Source organism: Chinchilla lanigera, unplaced genomic scaffold (genome assembly GCF_000276665.1).
Source record: "Chinchilla lanigera isolate Chin_1 unplaced genomic scaffold, ChiLan1.0 scaffold00106, whole genome shotgun sequence".
NCBI classification, from domain to species: Eukaryota; Metazoa; Chordata; class Mammalia; order Rodentia; family Chinchillidae; genus Chinchilla; species Chinchilla lanigera.
This window is the reverse complement of record NW_004955507.1, coordinates 3329472-3342072: the sequence shown is the minus strand read 5'-3', so window position 1 is coordinate 3342072 and position 12601 is coordinate 3329472. Positions and strand designations below refer to the sequence as shown.

The following is a 12601-nucleotide window of genomic DNA, read 5'->3' as shown; positions in this document are numbered from 1 at the left end:
ACAGCTAGACCAGATGTTTAATCTGTTTGCTTTCCTTAAAAGTCTTAGAACAAAATACATATTAATGACCTGACTGTGAAGCACTGATTTGGGCCTAGCCTATTTCCGTTCCAACTCTGGTGCAGCCATTCCCTGGAGGAGAAGAGGTGGGCAGGGGGCTGGGGGTCTAGACATGACTGGGGTGACCCCATGGTATCTGCTCCTACCATTTCAAGTTCGCCAGGGTCTTGTTTTGAGTCATAGCTCGTCACTGCAGAGTTTGTCCCTCTGTCCTTTTCCAGTTCCTTTCTTCTGGGTGGGTCACCAGCAATTTCACAGTGGACAGTTACTGCCTCCCTGGTGCTGCCCATGCTCCGCCCATGGCTCTGTGAGTGGTTGGTTCCGTGGCTGCCTTCTCTGAACTCATCGGACACCAGTGGTGATCAGTTAATCATCACGGCTGATTGAAGTAGGGAGTCATAAAAAAGCCATACAGACTGAACATTTCATTGTCAGTTAAAACATGGAAATGTGCACTCACTGACCTCTCCCCAGCCTTTTTTTTTTCTGTTTTTGCTAAGATTTTCTTTTGAGTTTGAGATTCTGACTGTGGTTCTGTGTGCTGTCCTCACCAAAACTACACACAGATTTGTGTGTGTGTGTGTGTGGTACTAGGGATTGAAACCAGGGCCTTTGCATTGAGCTACATCCCCAGCCCTTTTCATTTTTTAATTTTGAGGCAGGGTCTTGCTAAGTGCCTGAGGCTGGTCCTGAACTTTCAATCCTCCCTCCTCAGCCTTCCAGAGTGCTGGGATTACAGGTGTGCACCACCACAGCCAGCTTCATAAATACCTTATTTATGATTTTTTGTTTTGATTTCTTGAAGGCAGAGTGAAAAAATTTTAAAGGGCCTCAGAGGCAATCTGGGTAGAGACTTAAGTTAGGTTTTCTTTATTGGATCTTTCCAAAGCATTCAATTTAGTTTTCATAGAGACAAGCCTTTCTTTTCTCATTACTATTTCATTCACTTACGTATCAAATTAAATTATAATTGTGAATAATAATGCATATATAATTATGAAGAGTTATGAATAGCATAAACAAGTTTGGGGAGAGCCATAAGCGGTTCTTGTGGCAGGTAGGAAGCTCAAGTGTAGAGGCAGAGGAGCGAGAGCTGCTGGAGGGTGTGCTGTGGCATCTGCTGGCCTGCAACTGGGATGGCAGGGAGCAGGCTTGACCATGCTGTGAGCTGGGCGGCTGAGGAAAGACAGGCTTTGGGCTCCCACAGCTACTCCTCTGTGATGGCTTGGGTGAGACACTCAGCCCTTAACATCCCAGTTCCCTCATCTATCAAAGACAGACAACTCAACAAAGCCAACAAGCAAACACTGGGTACCTATCAAAAGCCGTATCATGAGGCAAGAGGGTGCCAGTAAGCCCTTTCCTGTGGGTTGTGGCAAGGAGGAGGGTGTGTGCATGGATGGACAGCGTTGCTGGCAAGAGATCCATGGGAAGGAAGCCCCTCTTTTCTCTCTGCTTTCCCTCAGGTGATGAGGAATGTCTGCAAAGCTGTTATGCTATTGTCTGGCGCATGGAGGCTAATACGGGGCAGTCACTCCTCGAGCTAGCTGCCTCCCTCCTGTGGTGAACCTCACTGTGCTGCCTCCCTCCTGTGGTGTACTTTGATTTTTTACTTTAAACTAGGCATTGAATTCCTTTTCCTTTTAAATGTTTTTCAAAAACTGAAGCCAGAAAATCAGAAAGTCTTGGGAGAAAATAAAGCCAGTGATCACCAGACAGTGTAAATACAAGATTAATTTATTGGACTGGGGTTAAGGAACGTGGAGTGAGCTCATGTCTTGTTTTAGGGATTATATCTGTGGCCCTTTTTACCCCCAAGATAATGGTGCATTTCACTAGAAGCCTGCCCTTTAAAGTACATGTCTTTCAGCTGGTTCTCTAACGTTGCAGAGGCGATTGTCTGAACTGTGCTGGTACATGGCCGTGCCGAATGTGGTGGCAGTGTCAGTTCTCACATATCAGGTGAAAGATGATCTCGGAGGTAACCACAGACGGGTGATTGCTGGCTACATAAAATTAAGTGTCTTCCTCTCTCCCTCCAGAAGAACATTTTTGCTGAACTGGCTTATCACAGTGTGTTATGTAACTGCTAACAGCGGTCTTAGTGTTTAACTCAGACTGTGCTGTGGGCCTGTGGCTGGGGCCGCGTAGTACCTTAGTGCCTCTCCAGCCTCAGTGTGTGTCCGGCCCTGGGGATCTGACCTGGGTAGGCTAGTGTTGGAGGTAGTGCTGCTTCTGCTACCCGCTCACTCAGGTGGTGGCCTGCTGGCTGTCCATGGACCAAGGTCCTGTACTTTATGTACTTTGCCAGATCCCTTGAAGAGTTGAGCTGCTGTGTAGTACAGGCCAAACAATACTTGTTAACTTTTAATCTTGTTTACGTGGTTTTTCAAAGTTTAGGTAGTGTCCTTCATTATACTCCAAACTTGGGGGTCACAGATTAGTTACTCAGAGTGGGAGAGCTGAATCTGGTTAAACCTGGCCGTCATCCCAGGACAAATCTGGCTCCTTTCTGTATTATGTCTTCTTGTCAGGCTGTACTCCAGAGCCAGCCTTCCCACTCCTGCCTGTGTTTATAGTGCTGAAAAAGTCTGTGTCTGACATTTTCAGACCTCTGAATACTACTCAGCCATTAAAATGGAGGATGAGCATATAGCTCAGTGGTAGAGTGCTTGCCTAGGATGTATGAGGTCCTTCCATCACCGGCAACCTCCCCCCACAAAACAAAGAAAAAGAAAAAGTAAGTCTCAATTTTTTGGTATGGAAAGGCACAGCTGAGTTAGAAAAATACAGGTGAGGAGCTGGTGGTGTAGCTCAGCAGTGCACTGCCTGCCCGGCTAGTGCAAGGTCTTGAGTTTGATTCCTGGTACCCACAAACAAACAAACAAAAAAATACAGAAAGCTGCATTTTCATTATGATAAAACAATAAATCAAATCATTTTCGTTTAAAAAAAAAAAGACCAAAGGACATGATAAAAACATTAAACCACTGCTTAGCCAAATGCAGATGGAGGTGCTCAGGAATCGGGATGTTTGGCTATTCCCACCCAATAGGGCACATCTCACACTAGGGATCCAGCTGTCAGCAGAGGTGGTTTTAGAGTCAGTGCCTTACTCACTACAAAGGCTCTTGCAAGTGTTCAGGGAGATGATGGGTGTGGAACCAGGGAACGGTGGAATATTCTGTCACAGATATTCTGTCCTTGTCCTTCCAAGTGCTGGATGGGAGAATTCCCACTTTATAGATGAAACTGTGGCCCAGGGGAGGTAATTTCCCTGCTGGGACTTGAATGACCCAAGTGACTCTGCATCTGGTCCCTTCTAAGAAGTCATTCTGATTTCCTGAGCGTGTAGGTGATTTCCAACTCTCCTCTTTTTCAGACGACTGAACCGGAACCAGCTACATACGTTGCCAGAACTGCTATTCCAGAACAACCAGGCTCTGTCCAGACTGTGAGTGATGCTCTGTGATCTTCTACCTGTGGGAGAGGCAGGGCTTGGTCAGGGGGTCCCTGACCCCATGCTCCTTATTGGGTTGGAATGGTTCAGGGCATCGCTTGCTGGGCCTTTCTGTAGGAAGGTGCTGTGTGGGGCGATTCTCCATGGCTAGCACTGGAAAGAATCCCAGTCCATTCAATCTGTGTGCTGTGGACTGTGAAGGGCAGGTTTACCGCGGGGGCAAGGCACATGTGTGGAATGTACCACCAGCCTTTGCAGGGGCGATTTAAATGTGTCTCTCACTGCCTTTGGTAACCTGCCTTGGTTTGAATACTCATTCATTCGACTAAGCCTTTCCTGAACTTATCTCTGTTTTCAGCTCTTCCTAGCTTTTAGTGTAATGTGGACCACAAGCTTATTAACTGTGTAGTCTATAAATCTATGTTTTTATTTGCCTTCAGTGTATTTCTTTCAACTTTAAAGACTGGTTGCTAATTCTGCTGCTCTGTGATTTTGCACATGTATCTAAGATGGTTCTACTGTAAAATTTATTTTATGGGATCTTGAGTTGGACAAGACCTTTGAGGTTTACTAAGGAATCTCTTCTGCATCTCCTTGTGGTTTTTGCTTGGCTACTTTTCATGACAGAAAGTTCACCACTTCCCCAGGAAACCAATTCCATTATTGGACAAATCAGCATATTAGAAAAGTCTTTTTAATTTTGAATCCTACATCTACTTTCAAGTAACTTATGTTTTTCTTACCTTTGCTTTCAGTAAATACTTAGATCAACCACATATTCTTGTTAATTTGGGGGGGCTGTTAGATTTTTGAATTTTGAGTTGGGAGATTTTAATTATTGTCATTAACATCTGTAAGAACTATTGACTGGGACCTTCTTGCCCAGCAAGGCACTGTGTGAGAGGTAGAGGTTGCCACTTCTTCCATGGGTAGAAAAAGTGGCACAGGCAGAGCAGTGCAGTGGGTGGAACCTCCAATCTGCCCTGCCAGACTGCTAAGGGATGACTTCAGGCTCCTGGAGTGCGGTGTTTGGTCTCCTCTCCCCAGACTAAACACACTGGGGTCTTCCTACCTCTGCCATGATTTTCAGACCTCTCACTAAAGCCACTGGTCTTCATGCAGCTCCAGAATTTGTTGCTGATCCTGTGTTCAAGCTTCTGTATCCACAGTGGAGCTCTAATTTTCAGTCTGTCCAAAGGGCCTCATTGGTCACTTCCTGCCTCTTCTTTCTTTTGATCTAAGGGCATGTTCAGTGAGCATCAGTGATAATCATTTTGGGGGAACCCCGCTGGTCTTTGTTACCCTAGGTCTGGAGTTGGACCTTCTCCTCCAGTTCTCCTGTAGCTAGCAGGTTGGCTCTTTCATTCAGCTCCAGGCAGAGGAGGTGCTTTACTATTATTATTTTTTCTTGGCTGCTAAAGGCACAGGGCTTTCTGAGCAGATGCATTCACCATAATGTCTATGGAACCTCTGGTCCATGCACTGGTCTGAGTGGCTCACGTGCTGGACCATGTGGTTCATTTTGTAAGTGGCCACATGCAGGCTGTTGGCCTTGTCCCAGCCTATCCCCGGAAGCCCCTATTTTCCCTCCCTGTCTTTCTCTCAGCTGGCTTTATCAAGGGTTATCACAGCTCGCTTTTCTGCAAACATTCTTTCTGAGCTTTTCTTCTCTTGGTTTCATTCTGTCTTTTCCCTCTTAAGCACTCCTCGCCCTGCACATTTTTGCCCTCCTCTCTAGCATTGCCTACTTGAGTTCCCTTCCCCCTATGACACATTGATCTTCTCCTGCCACCATCAGGGTTCTGAGAATATCCATGTTGACAGTTGGCATCGACCTCTGCATAGCTGCTTTAACTTTTCTTCATTGATTTTAAAATGTCTTGCATCCCTCAAGTGAACCTGAATCTAACACTTGCCGGCCTTTGACCCTCTCTACCCATCTTTACTGTTGGAGGGGGTCCACATTTTTCCTAAAGATCTTCTGCTGGTGACAATAACTCTGTGAGTATCTTTCTCTCTTGATCAAAATTCCACCTTTCACCAGGGACATTGGCAGCCTGCATGTATGTCCTGGTTCCCCTTCTCAGAGCAGTGGCAGTGAGTGACCAGCTTGGCTGCCTTTGTGTCCAGCGAGCAGGATGGGAATGGGAGGTAGCCTGGGGAATAGAAAATCACTGGCAGATGGTTTTGAGCTTTTTAAGGTCTTGCGAATTTAACTGCTCAGAGCCTGCTTTTCTTACTTGTACACTGTCAGCTGTGCCGCCAGTCTGCAGGTGGCCTGCACTGGATGTCCGTGGTGTCCCCGGGTAGTGAACAGTCCTCAGGGGAGTTGGTGCTCCGGTCCTCACTGTCTAGCCTAACATCTGTAACCTGTGAGGCAGGCAGTGTCTCCTAGTTTTACTGCTGTTGAGACAGATTGGGAGAGGGAAGCAATTTCCTTGTAGTCAGTGTGAAGCACCTTTTGATTGCTAACCCCATGCTTGAAGGAGTGAGGAGCCACTAGAGAGGATAGGAGGCTGGGTGACACCTGCTCGTAGCTCTCCCCAGGGTGGGAGCCAGGAGGTGCAGTGGCTGCCAGAGACACTCATCTGGCCCTTGGGGAATATTCCCTGGCTCCTAAACCAGAGCTTTTCCCTACTACTCATTGCCTTTCCTTCCAGGGCTCAGTCTTGGAAGTAAACATTTCTTATGCAGGGACACAGCTGACGAGATGATTTCTTTAGTTCTCCTCTTGAACTTTCTTTTTTTTTATTGTGGTGCTGGGAGACAGAACCCAGGGCCTCACATGCTGAGCACATGCTGTACCATGGAGCTGCATCCCAGCCTCTTGGTGTTTTCTAACTTCCACTGTAGGTAAAGTGTGCAACTCAAGAGGCCTCTGGGGAAGACTCTCAGGCAGCACACCCCTGCCTGTGTCAGCCCAGGACTTGAGTTCACAACTGAGGCCAGTGCATCCTGGTGTCCTCCAGTTTAGGCCATCTTGAAAAGGGCACCTTCTGTAGGAAATGATGAGGTAAACCTTACTTTGCCTCTGGGTTTTGGGCTTATTAAGTTTTTCAGTTTGGCGGTGGTTATAGGAGCAAGCATTTAAAGATTGATTTGCTAGCTAGGCCTGGTGATGATGCCTATAATCCAAGCTACTCAGGAAGCTGAGGTGGGCATGTTTAAATCCAGTCCAACTTATTAGGACCCTGTCTGCAAATAAAATAAACAGCTAGGGATGTAGCTCAGTGGTAGAGCACTTGCCTAGCGTGCTCAAGGCTCTAAGTTTAATCCTCAGTAGTACTGTGCCCTGCTGAAAAAAATTTATTTGCCGAGCCCTCCCGGCAAATCTATTTTGCTGACAAAACATTTCTGTTAAGTCTCCAGTTCACTAGGGGACACTTGATTCCAGAAACAGAAACCTCAAAGGCTGTGGTGGTAAAGGCGGGCTGTGGCATTGTAAGGACACAGTAGGTTCCTGGATTCCCCAAGACAGGAAGTGAGGTACAGCTAGCTGTCACAGTGACTGAGATGTAAGGATGGTTCTAGTTCTAAACACTCACCTTCTCGTCCTGTTCCTCCCTGCCAAGCAGTGTCCTGGGCTTATTGTCAGCATCTTGGTTCCACTACCACTTGGGTTAGCCACGGTGCTGACTCCCTGCTCCTACTTCCTGTGACTGTGGAGCTCAGATCCCTACAGGGTCTTAGATTCCAACTCCAATGTTTTGGGAGAAGGAATCTGATTGGCCATTTTAGGTCTGGTGATTGCCTCTGGCCCATGAGCTGTACTGTGATGCTGAGGACCCGTTGCCTTTTCAGAAGGTAGAAGTGGAACATATTCCCTTAGGGAGTGGGATAAGGTGGGGAGGCAGTGCGTGGTGTTTCTAGACTCTCACCTGTGGCCTCCTCTCTGTGTTTGGAGGCCTCTATTGCTAATCCTTTTCATCTGGAGCAAATTACAGACTTTCATGCTGAGGATATGCTAACTCAGCATGATAATGGCTTGAGAGAGACCAAATGTGCAGAGGAAGATGTGGGCAGTGTATGTAAGTGGTGTGCTCCACATTTCAGTTGGGGCTGTTAGTGTAGCATCCAGAGGTTAAAATCTTTCTTCTGATTTTGCTTTATTAGTATTCCCATGTGTTGGGTTACTCTGTTCATTCCTTCCAAACGCAGGATCGGTGGCCCAGAGAGGTGATTTGCTTTGGACCACATAGCAATTTGATGATAGGGTTAGAATTAGATACTAGGTCTCTAAGGGTACATGAAGAACCTGAAAATTGCTTAAACCTGGACCTAGAAATCTTGCCTTTGGGGATGTACCCTAAAGAAATGATAAAACCTAGCACAAACATGTTCACTGCAGCACTATTTAGAATATTAAAGAAAACATGGAGGAAACCTAAATGTCCAGCATTAGTGGGGGAGTGGTTAAGTAAATGTGGGTATATCGACCTGATGGAATATTTACATAGTCATCAAAAATGGCCTTTATGAGAAATGTCCAATAATGTAGATAAATGTTTGTGATATCAAAAGCCAGAATGCAGTGCTGTATTGACAATATGATCACTGAATAAATGAGTCTAAATAATGCGTGGAAAAATGACTGCAGCCAACAGGGATTATCTACGGAGGATTTTTCCTTTTTTGTGTTTCCAAGGTATTCTCTAAGAAGTGTGTATTATTTTTATGGCAGGAAGCTGCCAGTCTTCACGAGGCTTGAAAAGCCTCTGTGGTCCAAGTTGAATCTAATGGTAGTGATATGATGTCGCTCCCTTTAACCCTTTGGGCCTGCTTGTTCCTCTAGGAGACAAAGTGACATCTACCTCACAGGACTGATTCGAGGGTTGAAGAGAAGTGCCACCTTTTTTCGTGTTCCTGTGCAAATGCTGTGACATGTGCAGGTGCTCCAAGCTTTCAGTTGAGCCCATGCTGGCACTGCTGTGTTGGACACTCAGCCCCAAGGTGACCCTGCACTTGAGCATTTGCCCCGTCTCAATGTTGGCTTCTGCCTGTGGAGATCCAGCCTTACCCTGCCTGACCTCTGAACTCAGAATCAGCCTCTGGCATGGCAGGACCCTCTTCCCACAGATTTTGGGCTTTTGTTTGTGGTCTGTAGGAGTACAAAAGGAGGCTATGGTTTGTTGGTGAGTAGAAAGGCTCCTTAGGTCAAAATCTGATTTTGATAGTCTTGAATACTTTCCTGAGCAGCAAGGGGAGAGCAAATACGGAGGCAGTGGGTGACATTACCCAGAAATGTTCCTTAGTACCCTGAAATTGCAGGTGAAGGCTCTGCTTCCACTGAGGCTGGGATGGATTTCTTGTCAGCACCCTCCCCCTCTAAAACAGTGCCCACCTCTCCATGGCTAATGTCAACCCCTGCTGAAGTGAGTCTGCCCATGACAGCCTTTTGCTGCTTCCACCTCCCTGGGTGGATATGAATGTTTCAGGAACCACAGCCATTATATTAATGGGTGGTCGGATTGAAGGGAGGGTTTTTCTGTGCCAGGCTCATGCCGAGCAATTCAGTGTTATCTGATGTCGTCAGCAGAACATCTCTGTGAGGTAAGCACTTCCCCAGTTTTATAGATGATAAAATGCAAGCTCAGACAGTTTGTGAGATGCCTCTGGAGCTGAGCCAATTTGAACCTGGTCTGTCTGTCCCGGAAGTTCATCCTTACATGTCAGCCATCCACTCCCTTAGTAATCCACTTTCAACCCAGCATCCATCCACCTCCTGTACCTACCACCCCGCTATATATCTACATGCACCTACCCAGCCTCCAGCTTGTCCGTCTACCAAGCCATCAGCCCATCCTCTCATCCCCCTCCCCACGTGGTACTCCTCCCTTCATGCCATCCCCTCCCACCCTCCCTCGCATCCAGGTCCTTTGCACCTATCTGCCCATCTGCATCTCCTCCATGCTGCTACTCAGCAACTCCTGCCACTTACCACTACCAGCGCAGCTCTGCAAAGCTACTCAGACTCTTGGCCCCAGTCCCCACCTCCGCCCTCCATTCATCCACTCCTCCCACCATCTGTCTGCTACCCATTGACCCACTCATCCAACAGTTCTTGAGGGCCTTCGGCAGGCAAGCTGTGTCCTAGGTGCTGAGAGCACCGGAGTGATAGCTGTGTAAGACAGATGAGTGTGGCCTGCCTCTCCCAGAGGTGACAGTCTCTCATCAGTGCTCCATGGGACCTATGTGGTGTCGGGGGGACAGATACTTGGCCTGCTGTGTCCATGTCTCTTTCAAGGAGCAGTTAGTTACACACAAGTAGCATGTTACATGGGTTTTGGTCAGCTCCATCACTGCCAATCAATCCCTAGCAATGTTGTTTTCACGGACATGTGCAGGAGTTGAGGTTGGAGCTAGAGGGACACATTTGAAAGGTGACTGCTTCCCTTGAGCAACAGTCCTCTGTCTCCTCCCATGTTCAGGTAGCGGCAGGTGAGTGTCAGTTCCTAGCCCTGAGTCCGACCTCCCCATCTGACTCCTCTGGCTGGCTGTATTCCTTTCTCATCCAGAGCTGCTTGTGAAAACTCAGTTCCTCTGGGTTTCCTTTTTGCCTAGAAACCAATATGCGTCTTGACAAGATCGACCTTTTGCATCTCTGCTGAGCCTGGAAGGGGTGGGGGTGGGTGATTAAGGGCAGCCCAGGGCTTTTATTTCGCCTTATTTATACCCCTTCTGTAAGGAGCACGATAACTCATTAACAGGGCCCTGGTGGTTGGAGAGGCATGGTGGCTGTGAGATTCTGCCGGAGCCTTGTTGAAGAATGCCTGACCCCTGCGACCCTGTTTCAAGCTGGGTTTAATTAAACTGTCAGCACTGGTCAGAAGAACAAAGCATCCCTTCCCGCCTGGCCCCCACCCCACTCAAAGGCAGGAGGGCATTTTCTGCTGAAACGAAGACCTGTTAAAAATGGATCTGTCTTGCCTCTCAGGGAAATTACCCGAAGCAGGAAGGTGACCTCCTTATTGTGACATGTCCAGTGCTGTGGAACTGAACCAGCCACTCCAGAGGTGCAGCGTTTGAGGAATGGGGCTCCAGAGCAGGCCTTGCCTGTCCAGGGCTTTCTTCCTGCCGGAACTGCTGCAGGACTCCTTAGGACTTGATGCCGTCCATCACTTCTTAGGCTTCCCTTCTCCCAGGAAGGAATTTCATGAGCTGTGTCCCACGAGACAGTAAATCTGTGAGATGCCTCCGGCCTTAGTGATAGAAAGCAGCTTCCTTTTCTGGACAGTTAGGGGAAGTACTGGGTCAAGCACAGTCCTGCTAGGGGATTTTCAGCCCTTTAGTACTCTTTCGTGCACTATTTTGGAGGCAACGGAGAATGTAGCACCTCTCACATTTATTTGACTGTGAAATCTTTACAAATACATTTTCCCAGGGAACACTCTTTAATATCTTGTGGACCTAAGTGACGTACTGAAGTTCTTAGGCAATAGATACCAGAGCTGAGATTCAAACCCAGCTCTACCCTGCCCCAAGTCTACCCTACTTACCTCTAACCATTGGTACCCAAGCTGAGTATGAGTTGTCTTAAGGGGGGAATTTATAAAAATATAGAGCCTGCCAAAAAATATATACATAAGGAAAAGAAAAACTTGTATAAATATTTTAATACTAAGTTTGTTGAGACATGATAAGATTAATACAAATTACGTTTGGCCTCTACAGTTACAAGAGGTAACTTAGCTTTCAGACATGTATTAGTATGGCAAACTGCTGAAGTGTGCATACATTTTTGATGGACTCTGTATAGGTTGCTAGGGCTGTGGTCCTCAGGGATCCTGAGGTCATTTGGTGTGGAAGGACTGGTACTTTTATCGGTCCCCCCTTTTCTTGGTTCTCTGTTTCAGAAGCCTTGCTCTGCAGCATGCTTGGCGAGCCTCGGGTGGGAACCCGTCAGCTAGAATTCCAGTTTGCTTCTACAGGGCCTTTCAGTGTGTGAGCCACGCTAAGTAAGCAAGACTCCAAGAGCAGACGCTCCACCTCCCTCAGCCATGCCGAGAACAATTTGGGATTATGAGTTGGCAATTATGGAGCACTGTGCTTCTGAAAGTGCTTTCCAATCATTAAATCCATGCCTGCTGTCAAGGCTGGAGTGAAAAAGGCAAGTGTCCCACTGGGCCACCGGAGAGAGCAGCAGCCTGAGATTGACATCCACGTGCCAGAGCGTGCTGCTGTGCCCAGCACTGATGAGTGCCCCGCACATGACCCTGGCACCATGTTGCCAGCCTTGCGTACAGCTCTGTCTTGGGCAGGTGCAGAACCATGCAGGTCTTCACAAACACAGACAGCCAAGGGAGCCCAAGGGGGGCCGGGTGATCAGTCCACGGTCGCCAATGGAGAATGCCCAGTGAAGGCACTGTCCTGCTGGTGTGCTGTACAGAGGTTAAAGGCATGAAAGCCTGTCCTCTTCTGCCTGCACTGCACAGATCTGGATAAGGTAACTGGTTTCTAAGTGCAGAGAAGATTCTGAGAAGAGAAGTGTGCATGTAAGAGGGGGCTGTTGAGAAAATAGAGAAAGATAAGAGGTACAGGGTTTAATTTTTCAGTTAAAGAAGACACTTAAAAATGCCTGAGCTAACATACAGATATTTTTAAAAATTAAATTTAACACCAAAGCAATAAGTAATTGTTATAATGATAATTACCATCTGTCAAGTATGGACATGCCAAACATTGTTCATGGAGTCCAGTGCAATGAGGGCTATTATTATCCCCCTCTGCAGCAGGGAGAATTGAGGCCAGAGGGATTAAATAAATCAGTGGCGTGGCTAGCTGTTGAGGGATCTAGCTTGACTAGCTTGGTCTAGCTTGACTCAGGAGCGTGTGTTCTCATTCACCAGGCCTTCCAGACTCTTCACCTGAGAAAACTGGAGAACTAGAGAGATGAGAGAAAAAAGATTGCTCATGAAGTATCGGGGTGGGGTGGGGTGGGGGGCACGTGGATTTCCAGGTACTGAAAGTTGTGGGAGTTGGTGGGTGGGAGAAAAATGAAGGACTTTCCAGAGGAAGAGTGGCTATAAGACTGGAACTGCAGTTGTCCTAGGTAGTAGAGTGTTATGTGGAGCTCAGCCTGGC

The 12601-nt window shown here is 47.3% G+C and overlaps 1 protein-coding gene across 1 annotated transcript in view; it reads left to right on the top strand.

Annotated features, from left to right (window-relative positions):
- Positions 1 to 12601, top strand: part of Slit1 (slit guidance ligand 1) — a 161185-nt gene that overhangs the window by 23247 nt on the left and 125337 nt on the right. The window contains exon 4 of the mRNA XM_005407596.2: positions 3443 to 3514. Within this exon, the coding sequence (XP_005407653.1) occupies positions 3443 to 3514 (72 nt within the window). The remainder of the gene's footprint in view (positions 1 to 3442; positions 3515 to 12601) is intronic.